Source organism: Lepisosteus oculatus, chromosome 12 (assembly GCF_040954835.1).
Source record: "Lepisosteus oculatus isolate fLepOcu1 chromosome 12, fLepOcu1.hap2, whole genome shotgun sequence".
NCBI classification, from domain to species: Eukaryota; Metazoa; Chordata; class Actinopteri; order Semionotiformes; family Lepisosteidae; genus Lepisosteus; species Lepisosteus oculatus.
In genome coordinates, this window is record NC_090707.1 from 3653263 (window position 1) to 3673983 (window position 20721).

Below are 20721 nucleotides of genomic sequence, written 5' to 3' on the forward strand. Positions count from 1 at the left end.
TCTGCCCGCTTACCAAGCACGTTTACAATTAATTGCACAGATCCCAGAGAAAACTCTTTCAATTTCACCTTTGTCATCAGTTCGGAAGTTTTAAAAAGACAATAAACTTTACATACTGCTACATACTCAATAATTTCACAAATCAGGTGTGGGTCTCAGCTATAATAATAGCTTGTATTGTTCTTTTTAGAAAAACACTGTAGAAATAATTTTGTTGGCCAGGGTTCGTTGCGATCTGAAATATTCCCTGAAATTGACAAATATAAAATGTACAGTAGTTTTATTTTGTGTATAGCAAGGAATATATACCCTTATTAGGTACTATTATGATTCATAAATTCTTAAGCACTGGGGCATTTTTGGAAAAACAGAATCCTTATTGACCAAGACGGAACAGAGACCAAATACTCCCTATACGCATCTCGCGCGAACGTCGCATTCACACTTCGTCTAACAGAATATGTGAAAGGGTTAGCGAAGGGGGGCCGACGGTGCTGGGTGGGTGGAGGTTGTGACACTTTCCCAGATATGGTTCGGGTACCTTGTTGATCACCAGCGCTCCCGCTTTCCCGGTTCCAGACGGCGGAGCGGGAGAGCGAGCGCGCCCGCACAGCGTGTTCACTCTTCCCAAACTCGCGGCTCTGCGCTCCCCTTGCATCTAGGCGCTTCGGCTTCTCAAACACCCAGCACCGGCGAGTTTCCCTTGACATAAACTGTCAGCCTGATTTCAGCGGCTGACAGACGAGTTTAAACGACTGGGCGAATTAACGCGCAGGATACGAATACCTCATTCAAGGAGCAGCTCGCCCGCAGTTTCACCGAATCGACAACTCCATCAATAACCCTCTTTTCTCTTGTTGGGCACTTTTTTCTCTCCTCCTTCCAGACATGAAATACGGCACAGATGGGAATAAGTAACACAAGAGAAGGCATGCCCTCTTGGATCTTAATTTTCGAGGTTGTGGTCATTTCTCACAAAAGAAAAGCAGAATTCAGAAAATGCTTGGAAAAGCGGAGCTTCTCTGAAGTGAGACGCTGGGACTTGAAAGGGGGTAGCACAAAACTAAGACTGATCGTCAGAGTGTCACAGCACTGAAAACTTCGTTTTTACGTGAATATTGTATGACACTCCGAATTAAAATAATAAGAAGCTCTCTGGGAAGAATCTTCGTTGTCTTTTAACACAACCTCAACACCCAGTGCCACAATTCGTCGGGTTGTGTGGTCAGTCAGCGACAGGTATGAGGAAGTCCTTCGTGTGGGAACTTGCCAAAGTGCTTTGGTGCTGCGGTGTAGTCGACTCGCAGGTAAGAAAGGTCGGAGCCGATCTGAATTCTTCTCCTGTTCGCGTTTCAGACAACCCGCAGTTTGTCTGCGTCTAACGCATGTTCGCTTGAACAATGAGTGATGATTGTTGCAAACAGTTTCTAAGTTTCATCATTTAGCTCTCCATCCTTTGCTGTCGTCTGGTAAATATAATCGATTCTTGCTCGCTCTGCCCGCAGTCAGCGCACAGTAGTTTCATAGCTCGGCCGCAGTGTGTCTTAACCTCTCGGTAGATATTTGACATTCGTTAAATTTCTTGACATTTATGAAGTGACCTTAAGATGAAGGTCTATACACCCATTTGAAGAACTTTCAGATCCGTTCAGCAGAATCATGTATTCATGGTCTTTTATTCCTGGAGTTGACGATTATAATAAACACTTTTTTATTTATTTAAATAAAGCTAGCGCTGCTATAATATTAATAATAATAACAACAACAATAATAATACATTCAGGTGAATAAGAATAAGAATAAGAAATTCATAGTAATAATAGTTTAAACCAGAAGGACATAGTTCTGTTTATAATAATATTAATATTAATTAGGTATTTACAAAGAATAAAATACTAATTAAAATATTACTGTGGAATTTACTATTTTAGTTCAGTATCGTAATAACACTGCTTTATTACTACAAAAATCATAGGACAATTTGTACTTTCTGTTGGTTTCATTTAACGCCGCTGGGAAAAGGTATTACCTCTGAATGACCCTGAGGAGTACTATTGACACAAACTGTTTTGTTAACTACTGAAAAGGCACATCCCATAACTTAACAGGTCAGTTTATAATAATGCAGTTTCAACTAAATCCAACTGTCCAGCAGGCAAATAATAATAGTCAACTTGCTTTCAAAGTGTGTGTTCTGTTCTAAGTGTTTTATCACAAGAGGAAAACAATTAAATATCTTGAAGGATTCGGAATTTAAAACTGTATCAAAGATTCAATCAAAAACCTGCAGCACGATGCAAAAGAAACAATTTAATTGGAGGAGTAATATAATTAAACGTCTGTTACTTTCAGGTAGTTAGTCAATGGGAGTTTTATTTATAATTAGGTGCAATAGTTTTTTTTTATTTAACAGACATGTTATTTTACATTGTAGTTATGAATCCAGCACTGCAGAAATCTGTGTAGTTCTTATGTTTTGCTTTTTTGCGAATAATAGTTTTATAATAATATAATATAATATAATAATATAATAATCTGTTTCAGAAGGTTCAGCTTTTTCCCATTCTAAGCTAAATCGATTCAATCAGAGGTATACAGTACATTGAGCTCTTTTGGAGCCATCAGCAGAATTGCAGTGCTTCAAATTGCTTTTTGTTTCCTGGATTGGTATTTTTTGTTTGTGTGTATTGGGCAAATGGCATTCGATGTGTCTAACCTACACATTCAGAAAATAAAGAGAAGAAACTGTATTTGTCATCAGTATGTTGCACGGGACCAACACACAGAGAACAAAATGATTTGGCTCAAGTTGTCCCAGAGCTCGGCATTGCCACGATCCTTGATGTTGACCCCCTTTCTCTTGTAAGGAACACAGCAGCTAAACCAGGTAAGGACTGGAATGTAATGGAACAGGATAACCTGTAGCTCATTTTAAACTCCACGCCTGATTGCTGCAGAGTGTAGTGTGAAATTATTGAAGGCTGTGAGAGTTACAGAAAATCATGACAATACTGAAGATATTCTGCCAAGGAGGCTGATTTCATTACGGACCCAGAATTCAGCAAGGACTGGGCCGCTCTGTCGCTGGAGTTGACATTGTGAGACTGATTCCTGTTGGAAGTGGTACTACAGTAACTCACAATGTCTGGGATCCTTCCCTCTGAGACGCAGAATCTCGACCTTGCTTTCAGAATGATGAAAGGATGTTTTCTCAAAGGATCTTCCATTGGAGACCTTGAACTGAGGCTCCTATTTATGCTAGGTTTCTAATTTCTCTCTCTCTCTAACTCTAATTTCAATGTCTAGGACAGTACAGTTAGATAAAGATGTGAATGCTGTTGCATTATTCTATTTCCATTCAAGCCTTTCTCCTTTTCAGGCTGTTGCAAGGTTGTTGTATGGCATTGCTCTGAGATAGCTCAGTTGGGCAGCTGCGTTAGCATGCATAGTCTGCAAAGGAACAAGTAACAGGTCTATTCCATGCTGAAAAGAGAAGAGAGAAAACACAACGTTTCGGCTGTGAAGCCTTCTTCAGGTGTGAGAAAGACAGGGCAGACAGCAAAGATTAAACAGCACAGAAGAGCAAAAGCTGGGAGAGGGGAGGAGGCGGGAGGGGCAGAGGGGCAGAAGGGCACCTCAGGAAGTGCAAAGTGGAGAGGGGTGGAGAAAGGTGTGGTGTCAAAACCTGCTTGAGAATAGAGAAGAGTACACCAGAATAAGTCGGTCATTGAGAGGAGAGGGATGGTGTGTAACTAGTTTCAGGATGAGTTTAGTTTCTGTTGTTTTTCTGCTATAGGAGTTGAAAAACCCTTCTTGGAGGACTTTGTTCTTCTGTGCTGTTTAATCTTTGCTCTCTGCCCTGTCTTTCTCACACCTGAAGAAGGCTTCACAGCCGAAACGTTGTGTTTTCTCTCTTTCTCTTTCAGCATGGAATAAACCTATGATTCCATTGCTCTGAGATGTCTCTGTCCTTCAGCTTGCAAGTGCAGAAAAAGGGCTTTGCCACCTTTGGTTGTAATTTGACAAGCCAACAGTCAATGAAACTACAGTGTCTACTGCCTGAAATTCTGTACGCCTGAAGTGGAAGTGCAGCAGTGTGCTCAATCGCTAATAACATGTGAAGTCAATAAAGCCAAGCATGTTAATATGCTCAAATCCCTAGAGTCCTCCGTGGGCAGATTCTGAATTTTGCGTGAAAATGGTCAGAATCCCAAGACAGATATCTCAGCGTTTAACTTTGCCATTGCAATGTGTCAATGACCATGGAACATGGCAGGTGGCATAACAAAAACCTTCTTTTAGAGCTTTTATATAAAGAACTCTAGTGAAAGATTTGTACCTGCGATGTACAACCTGTTTCTTTCCTTTTAAAATGTTATTAAAAAGACTTTCTGTTATGAACAGATTTATTCTTTATATTCCTCTTTTTCATGTATATATCTTTTTTTATTCACAGTAAATGGCTGTATTACTAGTTCTGCCCGGTTACCTTTTTAGACATAAATATAATATTTAATACTGAATAGGTAACAAAAACAAAAAAGTGTTCAGGACAATACAAAACAGTACAGTATGTTTTCGTCCAGGAAAATGTACTTCACTGTGGAAAAAGAACGTTTTATACCAGTATATGACTCACAAGCATGTACCTTCATAAGGTATTATTTTATACAAAAGTGCATTATCAAAATAATATATAGACATTTCTAATCATTACCCATCCACATTGTACAGATGACATACAGTAAATGACATGTCAACATAAAAACACAAATGTCTACAAAGGTAGCTTATTCAAATTCGTTGTTTCCAATTTCATATTTGTAGATCATGTTGTTTATTTTTGCATATAATACATTGCACTTGTCTATATTAAGTGCAATATGACAGGTGTTAATGAAAAGATGTTTATAGAATTCCAAATCTTTTATATATCCTCTGCAGCTTCTGTAGTGTTTGTGAAACCTACTAATTCGGTATCATCTGCAAACTTGACTGCTTTATTCACTATGTCAGAATACAGATCACAGAAATCAGGATGAGCAGTGGTCCTAATATTGATCAATGTGGTACTCCACTAATGATATCACCCTGCTTTGAGTATTGATTATCTGTAGTCTGTAATTTCTGTCATTTGTAACTCAAGCAATTTTCCACTTCTTAATCTAAATACAAGGATGACCTTGAATTCCTGCCACCATATTTTCAGAGTGGTTCTTTTATGAGTAACGTTATTAAAAGCCTTCTAAAATCTAGATATACTGTATCATATACTGGGCTGGTGAGCATTACTACTGTTGCTGTTGATAAAAACATTAACAAATAAGTTAAACAAGTTATTTTCTAAATCTCTTGATCCATGCTGAAACAAGGCTGAAAGGTCTTTAATCACTAGATCTGGTTTGTCACCTTTTTTGTGAATTGCTGCTGCTGTGACAATTCAGTGGCTAGTATCCCTGTCTTGAGTGACTGCTGGAAGAGTTTTGCAAACAGCCTACGAATAGCCCTTGTTTTTTCTTGAATGCAGCGGTTGAATACCATCAGGCCTGGGAGATTTGTTTATTATAAGTGCTTTGAGTGCCTGCAGTTGGTCTTACAGCAGTTACAAACTGCTTTGCCTTTCAAACTGATGAATTAGGTTGCAACAGAGGGGTCACAGCCAGTTGCTAGATTGCTGAGGTTTTGCAATTCGTGGTTGTGCCATTATTTATCAGTCGACATTTTATCTGTTTCTCAGCTTGATAGTACCAATGCAGAAACTGTAAGGCTCAGCCTAGCCTGCTTTATTCTTGTATGCTTTAGTCACGTGTTTCAGCACAGGTCTCAGTCCTTGATTTAAACTGTAAACATTTGAAAGCAGTTAATGCATTCAATTAATCAATTTCGAAATGCTAATTGATATTGTATTTGGTTAATAATGCCTTACTTGGCTTTTAAACTGTTAGAGTCTAATTGCCTTGATTGGAGATTAACATTAGCAGGCCAGTAATGTTCATTACTGCAGTGAGACAACAGAAGGACCTGCACCTTTCCAGTGAACTAAACCCCATGATGAAAAAACAAATTCACAGTCTTTGTGCAACACACGAAAAAGCGCAGACACTTATGTTTTGTTTTCCTTTCCTCCCTTCTGATATCTTTGCATATATATGAAGGATATTTGTAATGCATTAGAAGAGCAGATCTCTTGCTGCACAGTGCCTTCCTCTCCCGCACAAATTAAGCTCAAGGGTTTACACGTTTTTACACTCCTTAAAAACTTAGAGAAAAGCAATTTTGATGATTAATTCCCAACACATACAATAAGTACTTTAACAAAGATATCAAGCATCTTTAGTCTATTTTTCCTTTTCCTTTCTGGAAGACACATCAGACCCAGCCAGTTCTACGTGTGGTTGTCACCCTGGAGCTGAGGGACAGTTGCTCTGGCCCTCACAGGGACAAGGGAGCGGTCACTCGGGATGGGAGCCTCATGTGGAGGAAGGATATTTTATATGTCACACTGGAGGTTGTTTGTATACATTTATACTTAGATTCACAGTTTAGATCTGGGTTTAGACCTAAAAATAGAGAAGTCTCAAATTCACTGTGCAAACACTTCCAATGGTGTCATAAAAGAGGACATATTGTTGAGAGAGGTTGTAATAGAAGTCACTACTAATCAGCTGCCACCACTGTGCTATACTCTACTGTAAACTGTGACTTGCACTTCAGGAAGGAAAGTAATTCTTCACTTTGCTAGTTTATAACGGGATGGTTAAATGCCCATACAGCCGTTTGCATTTAAATTCTTCAAGAGCTATCAACAGCATAAACAAACCAGGCATACTGCAGTGTGAAAAATAGTTAATCGATAGATGAATTATTCAGTGACAACAGTATAGATGCAGGCATTGATAGAACACTGTTTTACAAATCGTGTAAGCACGCTGTAACAGGAGGCAGGAAAGGGAGTATGGACACTGTGCAGGACTCAGGAGAGAGAGAACACCAATTCAAATCACAAGGCTAAAACGTAATCCTGGAAACGAGCAAGGAGGTCTGATAACAGTTGAGACAGCAGGAGAGCAACAATCCGAATCACAAGACTAAATCGTAAACGAGAGGGCAAGCAAGGTCTGAGACCAATTAGACAGCAAGAGAAAATACCACGCGGAATAGTGTCGGGAGTGAACGGTGATACTGTAGGTCCGTGACTTACGGCGTGAGCGTTTGTTCCACACAGGAATGCGTGACACACACCACGGAGAGCATGCGCAGAAAGGTGTTGAGGTCAGGCTTGTTTGCTTTTGTGTCCACTAGGGTATTGCACAGAGGAAGAGATTCTTTATACGGAAAAATGCTGCCATCCGTCAATATTCATTGCGCTTTACATATTTGAACAGTAATTTCAGTGGTTTGAGCACAAGCCCAAACTTAGAGTCCCAAAACTGTGAGTTAAAATAAAAAAACTAGTACTGAAAAACAGGATTGATTCTAACACTTGATGTAGTTAGCAGGTAACATGATTAGACAAAATGTTAAAAATAAAACATTGAAAAGTTTATAAGCTAAAGGACTTTTGAGTCATCCAGTTGTTTTGGGTGATATTTATTCTCAGAGGATTGTTGTGAGGAGCTGGGATGCAGGAAATAACACAACTACAGGGGCCAATCATATACATCAAGTAACATAAACTAGACGCTTTGGGATTATTGGAGGAAACCGGTGTTCTAACAGAAGGCTCATGAACTTGAAAAAACGTGCAGTCTCCATGCAGACAGACTCCTGAGAATCTCCATGAGCTGAATTCAGTTGTTCATTACCTCCACAGATCGGCTCCGATGGTGGCATCACAACAGAGGAGCAAATATACCTTCTTATTGATGCCAAGTTACAGTGTGACCTGAATATTTCAGCCCAAGAACCTACAGGTAGGTGAAGAGTCCCTTGCAATTATCAGCCACCTCTGGCTTACACACAGATTCATTAAAAAATGTCGTGTGGAGTCACCTGGCTCTTATAACAGTGTACAGTCTCTCTTGTGTGGCTGTTTGTGTTGAGGTAAATATGGAAAGTTGTAAACGCATCACTAGGATAATGCACTGGTGTAACAGGTCTCATCCTGGAGACTAGAATGTGGAGGTGTGCTCACTCTCCAGTCCTCAAAAGCATGCGAACCCCCTGCAGGAAGGGACTGGCATTTTGGTGTAGTCAGGCTGACCACTGCTCAGCAAAGTGTCAAGACTCACCCATACTGATCCGTCGTGCTCGGATGTCCCAAGTATCAATGGATCTCGCATATCAGGGGAGCTGGAAACTGTCCAGGCCAATTGACCGGACACAACCATGCACACATTCACACTTTTATATCACTTCAGAATATATCTCATTGTGTCTTCTTCATTGATTTATTACTCAGCAAATGCAATTTTCTCAGACTAGTTCACAGAGCTTTGTTTTCTGAGAAGAACCATTCGTGCTTTGTGCTTTTCTGAGAATGTTGTTCTGTGCACATCCGGTTAAAAAATAACTGACAGGTTTAACACACTGTTTTACAAAGAACGGTCAACTCTTGTCTTCTGTCTGCAATATCATTTAGTGTAGCTTCCAGTCTGCTTGATAATTGAACATTTATATTTATTAATATTTATTTATATATGTTATATCAATTTATATTTGAAATATATTTAAATCAATATATTTTTCAACAGATGTTTTTATTATACATAAAGCATTGGGTCAAGATTGTTATACAGTATGTATCAATTCACCACAAAATGTCTGTATTCTATGAAGTTTCACATCTCCATTTTGCCTTCAGAAGTACTCATGACAGTTGCAAACATTTCTTGCTTTTTTTATTTAACATTACATACCCTTTTAACCAATATAAAGATTGACACAACAAATTTTGTTTTTTTCTATTTTAAATATTAAGTCAGATATACAGTATGGGATGTATAACAATCTGCACATTTAAACCACAGGAAGAGTACGAAATCAAAACTAAAGAAATAATGTAAAAAAATTAAATAATGTGATCAAACTAATCAATAACTAAATTGACAGTGCTGAGTTAGGGAGGCTGAAGGAGAAAGTTTGAAAGATTTTCAGAAATGAGGTTTATACAAGCAAATCCATTATAATCCCACTCAAGCTGTAGCTATAAGGTCACTTCAGAGTGCTGACTTCAATTAACGTGTTTAAACAACCTCATTTTTTCACATTACATTGAAACATTTAATTATTAAATTAAGAACACCAGCTAAATCAGCCTAATGGAATGAAAATCAAATAGCGATAATACATAATACAAATTCATAGAAATGCCACAGTTTAATTTATTGTTTTAGTCATAGCCCAGTCCCTGGTCTGTACAAGGAAACACATACTGTACAACCCATAGACATGGATAGTATATGAAAAGCTGAAAACAGTTCACTATATATTGCAGATTCATAGGAAGAGCTCTTTCATCTGAATATTCTGTACTACTAGGTGGAGACACCACACTTGTAGCAAGTTGCCAGACAATGAGCCATCACTAGGAGTGGTTGGGACTGGGGATTTGTAATTGTAGCTTCAAGTCCCATGGGTCACGGCTGGTGTACCCTCAAGCAAGGCACTTCATTTAAAATGCCCAGCTGCATAAGGGTGTACAAATGTAAGTTGTTTTGGATAAAAGCGTAAAAAAAAAATTATAAATCATAACAGCACCGGCTTCTACTATTGACAGTGACAAGAAAATTGCTTCAGTCTCTGGGCCCCAGAAACCCCAGTCAGTACATAATTGTCTAAAGTGCATTGATTAAGCATATCTCCAGTCATTCCTACTGAAGGACCTAAAAATATTTATGTCAATTATTCCAAATTCATGACATTGAAAGGTTGATCATCAGAATGATATTCTCAAGAGAAGGTGAAAGAATTCACCTTAATTTCTACTGGAAGTGTTAATGGCTCTCAGAGGGAGTAGCATTATACAATACAGTTCAATACCTGTAAGAGTATAACGGTGACCATATTCCTTGGAGAGTCTTTACCAATATTGTGTCCTTTTCTGATAGTATCATTTGCAAGGATCGAGCTTGCATGTTGATACTAATACTGCATGGTGCACAGTAGGAAAGACTAAGTAACTTAATTAGACAAATGAAGCCCAGTCTGCACTGTAAGTGTCTAAGTGTTTACATTATGGTCTCACAGGCACTTACAATGGACAGGCAGGAAAATAGTTTTGTTCCTGAGTAATGTTCAAGTAGTTACTGTAGGAAGTACACAAGTCTGGACTAGTGGAAGGAGGGTTGTTGTCCAGCAAGAACATCATCCCTTGCTTTCTGATTTCTCAATATTAATCCTTTTAAGCATCTTTAAGATACCATTAAACTTCTGAATCAATTCAAAGTTAACTTCTTTTGTGGACCAGCTGCGCATAGTGTCCAAGGAGAAATTGCTACAAACACTGAGGAATAATCACGGCATATCATGGAACCTGGTCAGTGTGTCCCAACAGATCCACCAGATTTAAGTCTGGTCAGTGAGACACATACATTGATTTATTTAGCCAGTAATGAGAAATGACAATTCTGCAATAATCATTATTCCACAATCTAAAAAAGAAATATTAATGGAAATACATTAGCATTAAAGAGACTCAATTGTTGACATGCAAATATCTATCATACAGTATTAGCAGCTGCTCAGAATGGCTAAGTGAATGATCAATGAGAAAGTAGAGTGGCACGGGTAACCAATACATCGCTTTTTTGCAAAAGCTCGGCATCCTTCTCCGCTGTCCTGATTTGTGGACCTTCCCAGGAAGTATTTTTTCAGTTCTCAATCAGGAAATTGTTTAACATGTAAATGTAAAACAGGTTTCAGTTTTCAAGTAGGAAGCACACTTGCATATTCACTAGTTAAACTAGAAAATGATCAAATAAATCCTGATCAAATAAATACAAGCAAAATAATTAACTTTTTTTTAGAGAAACTGTAGGACATGTTTTGTTGACTTTGAAATGTTTTGTTATCACCCTGAACTTCAATTGCAGTTTAATAAGGTGAAGGAAGGTGCGTCTTATCTTGCATAAACCATACTGGTGTATCATAAATGAGAGCAGTGTGAAATAAAATGATAAAATGCAAGCAAAGCAGGGAAAGGTTAAGGAGATGTGTGCTAATGCATTCAACAAAATCTTGGGAAGAATAATGCCATCTCCAGATTGACCTATGATGCTAGAGAGATGCCCTTTAGCCACCAGTAGAATAAAAAGTCCCCCCAATACGTTTCTGGTGTGTGACCGAAGCCCCACTCTCTGTGTCTAGATGACCTGTGCCCTCCTGACTGGGATGGTCTAATCTGCTGGCCCAGAGGTTATCCAGGCACAGTGACCAAGGTCCCCTGCCCAACCTACATCTATGACTTCAACCACAACGGTACTACAGAGTTACAGTATTTGTTATGGATTCACCTTGTGCTTCTCACAGAGTCAGAGCCCTTGTTGACTTGTTGACAGAGTGCTTGTGCTTTCAGGGCATGCTTACAGGAAATGTGATTATAATGGCTCATGGGAATTCGTGGCAAGCTTGAACCATACCTGGACAAACTATTCGGACTGCTTAAGATTTCTGCAGCCTGACCAGGGAGGGGGAAAGGTGAGTTATTTATTACCTCTGTGTGAGCAGCCGGCTCTCTGGGCACTCTGCAGTGTTGATGCTGTGTGTGTACTTTTCCTTCCAGAGGGAATTCTTCGAGCGGCTCTATGTCATGTATACTGTCGGATATGCGGTGTCTTTCAGCTCCCTCCTCCTTGCCATTTTTATCATCGGCTACTTCAGGTAAGACAATAAATCTTCTGAAAATTCAACCAATTTCAGGAGTACCAGAGGTTGAAATGGGAGACTTCGTTGCAGGAGCACCACAAGGGCCCTAACAGAGTGTGAACACGAGAACCCCAGCCTTGTCCATCCCACAGCACACTTACACAACTCTAAAAACTTTGAGGGGACACACTACCTCCTCCCCACATCACCCTACCTGGAACATCATTATTGCAATTACAGACACGACGGATTTCTGTGTTTAATCTGGGTTTGCCTCGAAGGCTCAGCATTTGCTAAACGCTGTCATAAAAAACGGCCAAAATATTGATTTTTTCATCTTTCTTTTAACTTTTTAGCATTGAAATAGCCCCTGCTTGTTCATTGACATACAGTATATCTAAGATCTGATTTTGACATAAATTGTCTACTACTCTGACTATATTACTGATTTTTTTCACTTAACAGAACTCTCCAACTTTAACTGGTGACTCGTTCCAGATTTTAAACATTGTTCGCACAAAAGAACACAAAACATGCAGGTTTCTCAGAAGAAAAAATCCTTCCATCCACTCCAGTTTAATGAATCATCTGCATCATTTAGAATGATATTTATGAATTAAAATTTCTATAGATTTACCATTATACTTAGAACCACAGTCCAATATCAAATGTTACAAACTCCTGAATAAATCTTTATTCTCTGTATAAAATAGTTACTCAATGGTGATTCAACTTATTATAAAGCAAAAACCTTTTATGAAACCAAGCATCACCAACAAGCACCAGAAATGGGATTGCTGGCTCTGGAAACATTGGCGCAGGTGTGTGTGTGTGCATGTCTGTGTTTGTGTGTCTGCCCTGACCAGAGTGCACCCTGCCTTCGCCTGGTGTTTGCTGGAATAGGCTCTGGCTCCCCAGCAGCCCTGAACCTTGAAGAAAATGGATGGATGGAGGCAGTATTAAGCTGTACTTTAACCTGGAATTTGTGCAGGACTGAAATATTAGCAGATAAGTTCATTTTCAAACCTTGGAGTGCACAATACCTGCAATATGTCATTCATTTTATTATTGAATCACAGAGGTAGAACGTCAGGTTTTAGAATTCATAGTATCCAAATAGTGCAGCACCACCTGAGAACAGCTTTCATGGACAAGATAAATATCTCATACACCCTCTTTAAAAAATCTAGCAGGAGGAGAGGAAAAGTGACATTAGAAAAGTGCATACTCGTCTCTGCAATAATTAAGTACTGAAATAGCTGTCTAGAGAACAAGAGTCCATCAGGAGGAAAAAAGTGAAATGAAACAGCACAAACTCTCACGTAGAATTGGATAAGAGAGAAATCTAACATTCACCTTGAAATCACATTTAAAATATGTTGTTGCTCTGCTTGTGTCTCTCCATTAACATCCTCAGCCACATTTTCATCACATCTCGCATACTTCATATTTACCTTAGTCTCAAAGATAAAATCCTATTGATTAAAAGCCTTTGTGCAATAGCTGTAGGCATTTCTCAATGCAAAAACCTGTAGGCACTTGTTTAATGAGGACAATTTGAACAATTTTGCAATAGCATACAGAAAGTTGATTATTACATTGAAAGTACAAGCTGTGGCATTATTATCAGCTATTTTTCTAAAACTTTTCTTCAACTAATTGAATCCCATATATCTAAAGAAAATCAATAGCAATTGTATTCAGTGATTCACTAGTGCCACAGACCAACAATTACCCTGAGAGCTTGTTCATCTACAGTGCTTGTATCTATCTGGTACGTTTCTCAGGAATATTCATACCTCATGATTTTGGCTTTATACTTCTTAAAGTACTGTATATAAAATGGATTAGAAAACTGAAATAACAGTTCTGTTTCTCTATTTCATATATCTCAGGGTCCAGATAATTACTAACTGCAGGAGTAGTTGGACTGTTGGTTGCATTTGCTTAAGAACAGTCTGTCCACCACTGGCTGTCTGCTTATTTACTGCTTTAAAGTGAATCAGTTATGAAGCCCTGTGAAATGGAAATTAGAGGAACATTCAGTTCTTCTAACACCAGATAAAACATTTTGTCATAGTTTGGATAGAACAAGGCTCAAAATTTTAAACATAATTTTCATTGAGTTGGCCAGCTGTTTTCAGAATGTGTTGATCAGCAATCTGAAGGTTCGTTATTTGGTTGCCCCTGTTTACTGTGAGACACTCCGTGCCAGTCTCCCAGACTCCCAGAATGAGTCCACTAACCTTTGCGCCCAGATGTTTAATCAAGAAACCTTTACATAAGCAGGGAGTCCCAATGGGGTCAGTTCTATTTCCACTGCAGATCCATTCTAAAGAAACTGATGATCTGAAGAAATCAGTTCATTTCTTCTGAATAGGTAATTGTGTAGCCTACACAACCCTGAATGAATTTCACACGCACTGGTCTCAGATAATAGGTAAAAAGAGCCTAACTTCCATTAAATTATGAATTTCAAAGGCTTACAAATGGAAAGTGTGAGATGAGAGAGGAGATGAGAGGAGAAAAGCACCCTATTATCATGCAACCTGACAAAAATATCAAAGATTAAAGTCAGCCACAATAGTCAGGTTTCAATTAATGTCACAAGGAACTGTTTGCCAACCTGCTAAAGATTAATTTAATTCTTCAAGTCTGATTTTCCACTTGATTTCAACTTGTCTTAACATTAAGATTGAATTTTAAAAGTTCCTTTTTGCCTATGCCATGTACAGTACACAACCAGAAGAAAAAGCCAAGATTGAGACAGTTGCTGTGGAAGGGCTGGCAATAGCTGTACTGGTGGTGTGAGCTACACAGGTCACAGTTTCTGAGTCGCTGTTCTGCTTTCGCAGGAGGTTGCACTGCACCAGGAACTACATCCACATGCACCTGTTCGCATCCTTCATGCTGCGTGCCATCAGCATCTTTGTGAAAGACAAGGTCGTCCATACCAACGTAGTTCGGGAAGAGTTTGACTCCATGATCATGGACAACTTCAAAAGCATTTCAGTGGCTCCAGTGCTGGATAAGACTCAGTATGTAAGTACCTGAGCAATTTGAGTTTTTTGCTGTTGTATTGAATTTGAAAAAAGATCAAATAACTTGCTTTAAAAACACCTCAACCTCACCTCTTTGAAGACAGGTAATGAAATTCATTAATCAACTTTGATGTTGGTCTCTGTGATTTCTAGCTTAAGGTTTTGGATTAAAACCTTTTATTGGGAAAAGAATCTTTAAAGCAAATTATAACAAGTTTCATATTCTGCCTAGTATTTCTCAATATGTTTATTAATGTTGGCTTTAACTGCCACCGGTGTGTTCTTAAACTGTGTGTTTTGCACAACATGCTTTTTCTTTAATTGGCAGAAATCAGAACATGAGAGGTGCAGGAGAATAAAATAAAATTGTGGGGGAGTTCGTGCTCCTGGGGATGACGCCTCACAGAGACAAGACTGAGTACACAGCAGCTAGAAATTGTTTGAGGCACAGATGTTATTTGTTGTGGAATATTGGATAGCTGTTTGGAGTTTGATAGCTCAAAAATTTAGTCCTTGATGTGAAATATCCTTGAAGATGGAAATTAGCCTGACATTGTAGCTGAACCTTCATTGGTTTCACACACTTTGTATAATAACTGAAATCTTATCGGTGATGAAGAGCAAAATGTCCACACGAGCTGCCACATTGATTTCAAAACTGAAAGAGGTGATGAGGTCAACAATTTTTCAAAAACCCAAACCTTTCCATATGAGATTAGCCACACTCCTGTTCTTAAGAACCTGAAGGAGTTGGGTTAGAGCTGAAATAAATATAGAGTTTGAGTACATCAAGATTTGTTCTAAAGAGATACTGAAAACTTCCCTCAGGATGTAAGATAATGTGCTGGCAGCTACTTTCGAGAACACAAAAAGAAACGTATCACCATTAGTCTTTGTCTCTCAGCAGCACCAGAATTATGCATTTTGGCATTCAGCTGCCCTGTCCTACAGTATGTCTTGTACTGCCGTATGTACTTTGTACATTTTACCCTTGAAATAGCCAGTGATACAGGAGCTGTATTCTGTCTTTCTTTTAAAGGAGTTCTTGTGACAAACTAATTAAGATTCCTTTCAGCTTTGTCCTGTTGCTTGTACTGTATGCCCTATATATACAGTATATTGCATTCTTAGATTTTTTCCCCAGAAAGAAACAAAATAGTATGAAATGCCTGTCATCTCCAGAGCAACCTTTCTCTTCCTCGATTCACTCGCCATCTTCAACGGTTCCGAAAACTGCAGCTCCTAACATGTGCTCTTAGCAGACCTCCATGTTGCCTGATGTTTGCCATGAAAATATCATGCAGTAAAATACATCATTCACATAGTCAATGGATGATGGGGGTTTGTCCGAATTTACGTTCTGCTTTTCACTGAGGATTGCGATATTCTACGTTTGCTCATCTCACGAAATGTACAAAGTCCTTGATTGCTGTTTCAATTGGCATACCATATGTAATTAGTACAAAACCCCTGCACTAAGCCATTCCTTGTCTTTCACTGCCCTTAAGCATTTCAGGTACTGTATGTGGAGTCAGGTACAGAACATCATACTCATGTGATTAGGGATTGCCCTTGATGGACGGAGTCTTTAATGGATTCAAGCTGCAGAAGTTATGATTTCCAAAGACTATAAAATGCTTCTCGTTTTCAAGCTGTTATGTTATGCAATGTCACAGAATGACATTGAGAAAAAAGCTTTCACAAGGGTTTTATTCAGATGCAGGTTTGCCAGCATTGTTAATTCTGTCAATAAAACATTATATTGTATGTAGTTTTAACCACTTGAGATCCAAACATGCTCTCTCCATTGGATCAAACAGTTTGAATGTTATACAGTTGTTTCATATATACAGTGCCATGTCCCACAGGCTTGGATGTTTCATACATGTGTATGCGAGGTAAGGTAAGAATAAACATAAAAACATGTGCTATAAAAATGAAATAGCTCTCCTAGTCTATTAGTCGGAATAACTGTAACATTATTTTAGAAATCTCATCACTAAACATTGCTCTTGATAATTTACAGTAAATGATAGTATTTACATAAATGTTACACATACACTTTAGAACACACCTCTGCAATATATTACACATATCTGATTTCAATACATACATTAACATAGTGTACATCAGCACATCAAAACATGCAGTAAGCAGATTGAATAAATGTCACTGATGTCTTTTAGGGTGTGTAGCCAAATTTATTTTATTAAAATATTACTTATAATTATATCCCCTTATAATTTACCACATATACCTAAATTATAAGGGGATGTACATTTGTAAGGCATTGGACGGTATGTAAATGATTTTCATAACTTCCCATAATTAGATTTGCAATTAAATCACTGGCAACTTCTTCAGAAAAAAAACAGAAGCAATAAATACACTCCTGAAATCCTAGAATGAGTCTAAATATCAAAATCATGTTGCGGGACTGCAGAAAGCAACAGAATCCTTATCGCTCACGCATATACAGTATAATGGTGTTCCTGCTGTGCTCCTCAATTAATGTATTTTTAAATCTGCCTGAAGACTATGTTTTCAAAATAGCATCATAAGCCAAACCCTTGAAAGCTATTTTTAACCCAGAAGTACTCTTCACTTCTTTCACGCTCTCATTAGGAGATGTGGCCTTTCTGTTATCTGTTCATTCTGGCCGGGAGCCTCCTAATGTGCCCCAGTCACAGCTCATGGACACAGGAAACAGGCAGACAACTGCGCTGTCAGAGTGGCTTTGTGCCTGTTGTTATTGTTTAACATCAAGGAACCCGCCGCTGTAAAAACAAGCCAATAAAATCTCTAAAAATAATACAGTTTCTCTAATGATCAGCCCTTAATGACTTATTACTCTTCCCTGGATGTAGGCTTGTTTGGTAAATATTTTTCTTGCTTTTGTGTGTGAGAGAGAAAGTGTTGCTGAGGGAGACCAGATGTTGAGACTGAAACACAGCTCTCTATCATGGTGCTCAACTTGCTCTCCGAATGAATTGAGATTTTCTCACTTTAGAGACAAACAAGTCGATGTGACACTTTTTCACAAGGACTGCGGATTTCACCTTGTGAGTAAACTGACATTGAAGTGTAAACGACACAGGAGTCACCCTGTGACCCTGTAGCAAGCTGATAAAAACATCCCTGGAATAGCCACTGCCCTGGTGCTACTCCTTAAGAATAAGATTCCATGTAGTAATTCCTTCTGGTGCTGCAGTACACACTGAATGGCAGCTTAATATCTCAGAGAATTAGAGAAATAAGTATTTTGATTGCTCTGACCATCATTTTATTTTGCAATCTGTGTAGAATTTTACTGTGCTGAATTCTCTGTGTTTTAAATAATCTAGTCTTTACTGTATACAGACACATTATTCTGCACTGAAATCAAGGTTAGATTGTTTCAGGAGTGCCTACGCTTGCTCCAGCATATAATTACCCATCACCTGGCCCTGAAATTTTCACATCAGAAAGACAGTATTTAGCAAATTACAGCAATTGCTGAGCAGGTGTGTGTGCAGGTGGCGTGGCGGCAAGTATTAACGCTCTTTTATTAAATTGTTATCCTGCCTTGATGAGTACAGTGTCAAGGGGTGTTCTGCAACACGCCACTTCATTCAGCCATTGAGCAAAACAATACTGGTCATCAGCACAGCACGATTTTGCATTCACACCATGATATGCTAATCATGATATGCATGATATGCATAATTAATTATTATAATAATAATAATTACTGGTATTTATATGCTATTTTCCTAAAGGATTCTAAAGAAGTTTACATATAGGAGGAGACCCACTTCATCCACCACTGAAGTTCAGTCTCCACTCGTGTAGTGCACCAGTGACCCTACCTATGTGATACACTAGCAGCCACACTGGAGATCAGATCAGGAGGAGGAGTGAGAAACTGCTTACCTAGCTGAGTTAAGGGGGAACTTTAGAGAAGATAAACTGTGCAAGCCCAGAGCCGAGTTTTGCCAGGACCCAAGGTTTAATTCCTCTAATCTAATTTAAAGACAAAACATGTAGGACGTTTCTGATGGCACATCCTACAGCACAGTATTCCTGATCCAGAAGAAAGAGCACCACCTACTGGTTCACCAACATCAAGTGCAATGACAACCTGTTGTTCCTTAGAGGCTTCCTGTCCTAGTACTGATCAGTTCTGAATTCGCTTAGTGCCTGAGATTGAACAACTTCCAGCTACAAGCTTGAGCTTCTATGCTGAGGGCATCTCACCACACTCCAGTAAAGGATTTCAACTTCCAGTTATGGTGTGCATTGGTGTTTTAGAAATTGCTATTACCTTACAGTCTCCCTACAGAGTGCCATTGAAGGTGCCCTTGTTATTATTTATGACACCCCTTGTCTTAATTGTCCATTGACTGTAGGTGAAGTATTCCTAACCTTGTTAACTTTCAAATTTGAAGAACCACTAGATAGCATGAAAATGAAAGTCTTTGTCATTTCATGCAATGAGGTAATTAAGTAGAATAGTCTTTTGAAACACTGTAAGTGAGCTGTTGACCATGGAGACAGTGATGAAGGAGGGCGAAGGATACCTGATTTTTACTCTAGTGTGTACTTGTCCTTCCCCTCCATTGCAGTTTGCAGTGACAATGGGCTGCAAACTGCCACTCTAGTTCATATTGACTCCTATTCAGGTTTGAATGAAAAACTGCTCTAGAGATCAAAACATCTTCATGACATTGTCCACCATTTAGGAGTATCACTGGAGCTCATGTTGTTCTGTACCACTAAGTGACAAGAGAAGCATTTTCAAATTCTTACCGTTTCCAAAGTTGTAAAGTTGTAGATGAAAGTTAATAGGTCAGGAATGCCACTGTTGAGTGATGTTGGATCAATGTTATTCAGGCTTGTTGACCTGAAACCATTGTTTTTCTGTTTTAGCCTTGCTGAGCGCACTGCTTCCCTGTGGTTTCCTTGTGTCGTGTCAGTATGCACCTGAACGTTCACACTGTCAGAGAACTCTTGCTGTTGGTATCTAACAGTTTTTCCAAGGGCATGTCGATCTGACACAGGAGCACACTAGCAACAGTTCTGTCTGAGAGGTGTATGTGGGTAAAAGAGTTAATCTTGCCTTTTTGCAGCCATCAGAGATGTTAATCCAGTGCTATTCATACTTTGACAGATTGGATGCAAGATTACAGTCCTGCTCTTCATCTATTTCTTGACAACCAACTATTACTGGATCCTTGTGGAGGGGCTTTATCTGCACAGCCTCATCTTCATGGCATTCTTCTCCGATACCAAATACCTTTGGGGATTCACCTTGATTGGATGGGGTAAGTTTGCCTGCTTGGTAAGTGGTTCACCTTCTGGCTTCCCCATCTGGAAAGCAGAAGGCTTTACAGAAATGTTGTCGCTGGGGATCCCTTGTTTTTCTCTGCGTATCCAGCAAAGCATGCTCTCTAATTTCTGTCCCATTTTAAAGTTACTGGACCTTCAGAGAGCTGGCTGTGATTCTGAATTCATTGTGTTATTAATAAAAGCCTTCATCTGATCGTAAAAAAAAACGGTAAGCAGTGGTTACCTATCAAATTGATCTAAGATGTGCGGCCAGATTGTAATCGTCAGGCAAAGTGCTAACACCGGGGTAAATGTCTTAGAGTCCATTTATCAAATTCAAAGGATATTTTTTTTCCATTTCCCTTGTTGCTTAACATTTGATCAGTGCAGCAAGCGGCCTCTAACAGTTTGTGTGAGTGGCTCATGATTGGTCAGCAAATTTCACCTCCCACTCCAGTGGCTGACTTAGCAGGGCATTAAATCTGACCCGAATGAAGCCCGTGGTCCAGCTTTAGGATGCAAGCTTTGTGCAGCAGGGCTCATTTTGGTGAGAGAATAACAGTGACGA

General features: G+C 39.0%; 1 protein-coding gene across 3 annotated transcripts in view; it reads left to right on the forward strand.

Moving 5' to 3' along the window:
• The first annotated feature begins 494 nt into the window (after positions 1-494).
• Positions 495-20721, forward strand: part of pth2ra (parathyroid hormone 2 receptor a) — a 37985-nt gene continuing 17758 nt past the window's right edge. The window contains exons 1-7 of one of the 3 annotated variants that reach the window (XM_006636333.3): positions 496-1307; positions 7814-7913; positions 11308-11418; positions 11516-11637; positions 11723-11820; positions 14661-14847; positions 19996-20149. In XM_006636333.3, the coding sequence (XP_006636396.1) occupies positions 1242-1307; positions 7814-7913; positions 11308-11418; positions 11516-11637; positions 11723-11820; positions 14661-14847; positions 19996-20149 (838 nt within the window). In that variant the 5' untranslated portion in view covers positions 496-1241. Of the gene's footprint in view, positions 1308-7197; positions 7273-7813; positions 7914-11307; positions 11419-11515; positions 11638-11722; positions 11821-14660; positions 14848-19995; positions 20150-20721 lie in introns of those variants that run through there. The other 2 variants (XM_015358283.2, XM_015358284.2) reach the window with 2 other exon arrangements.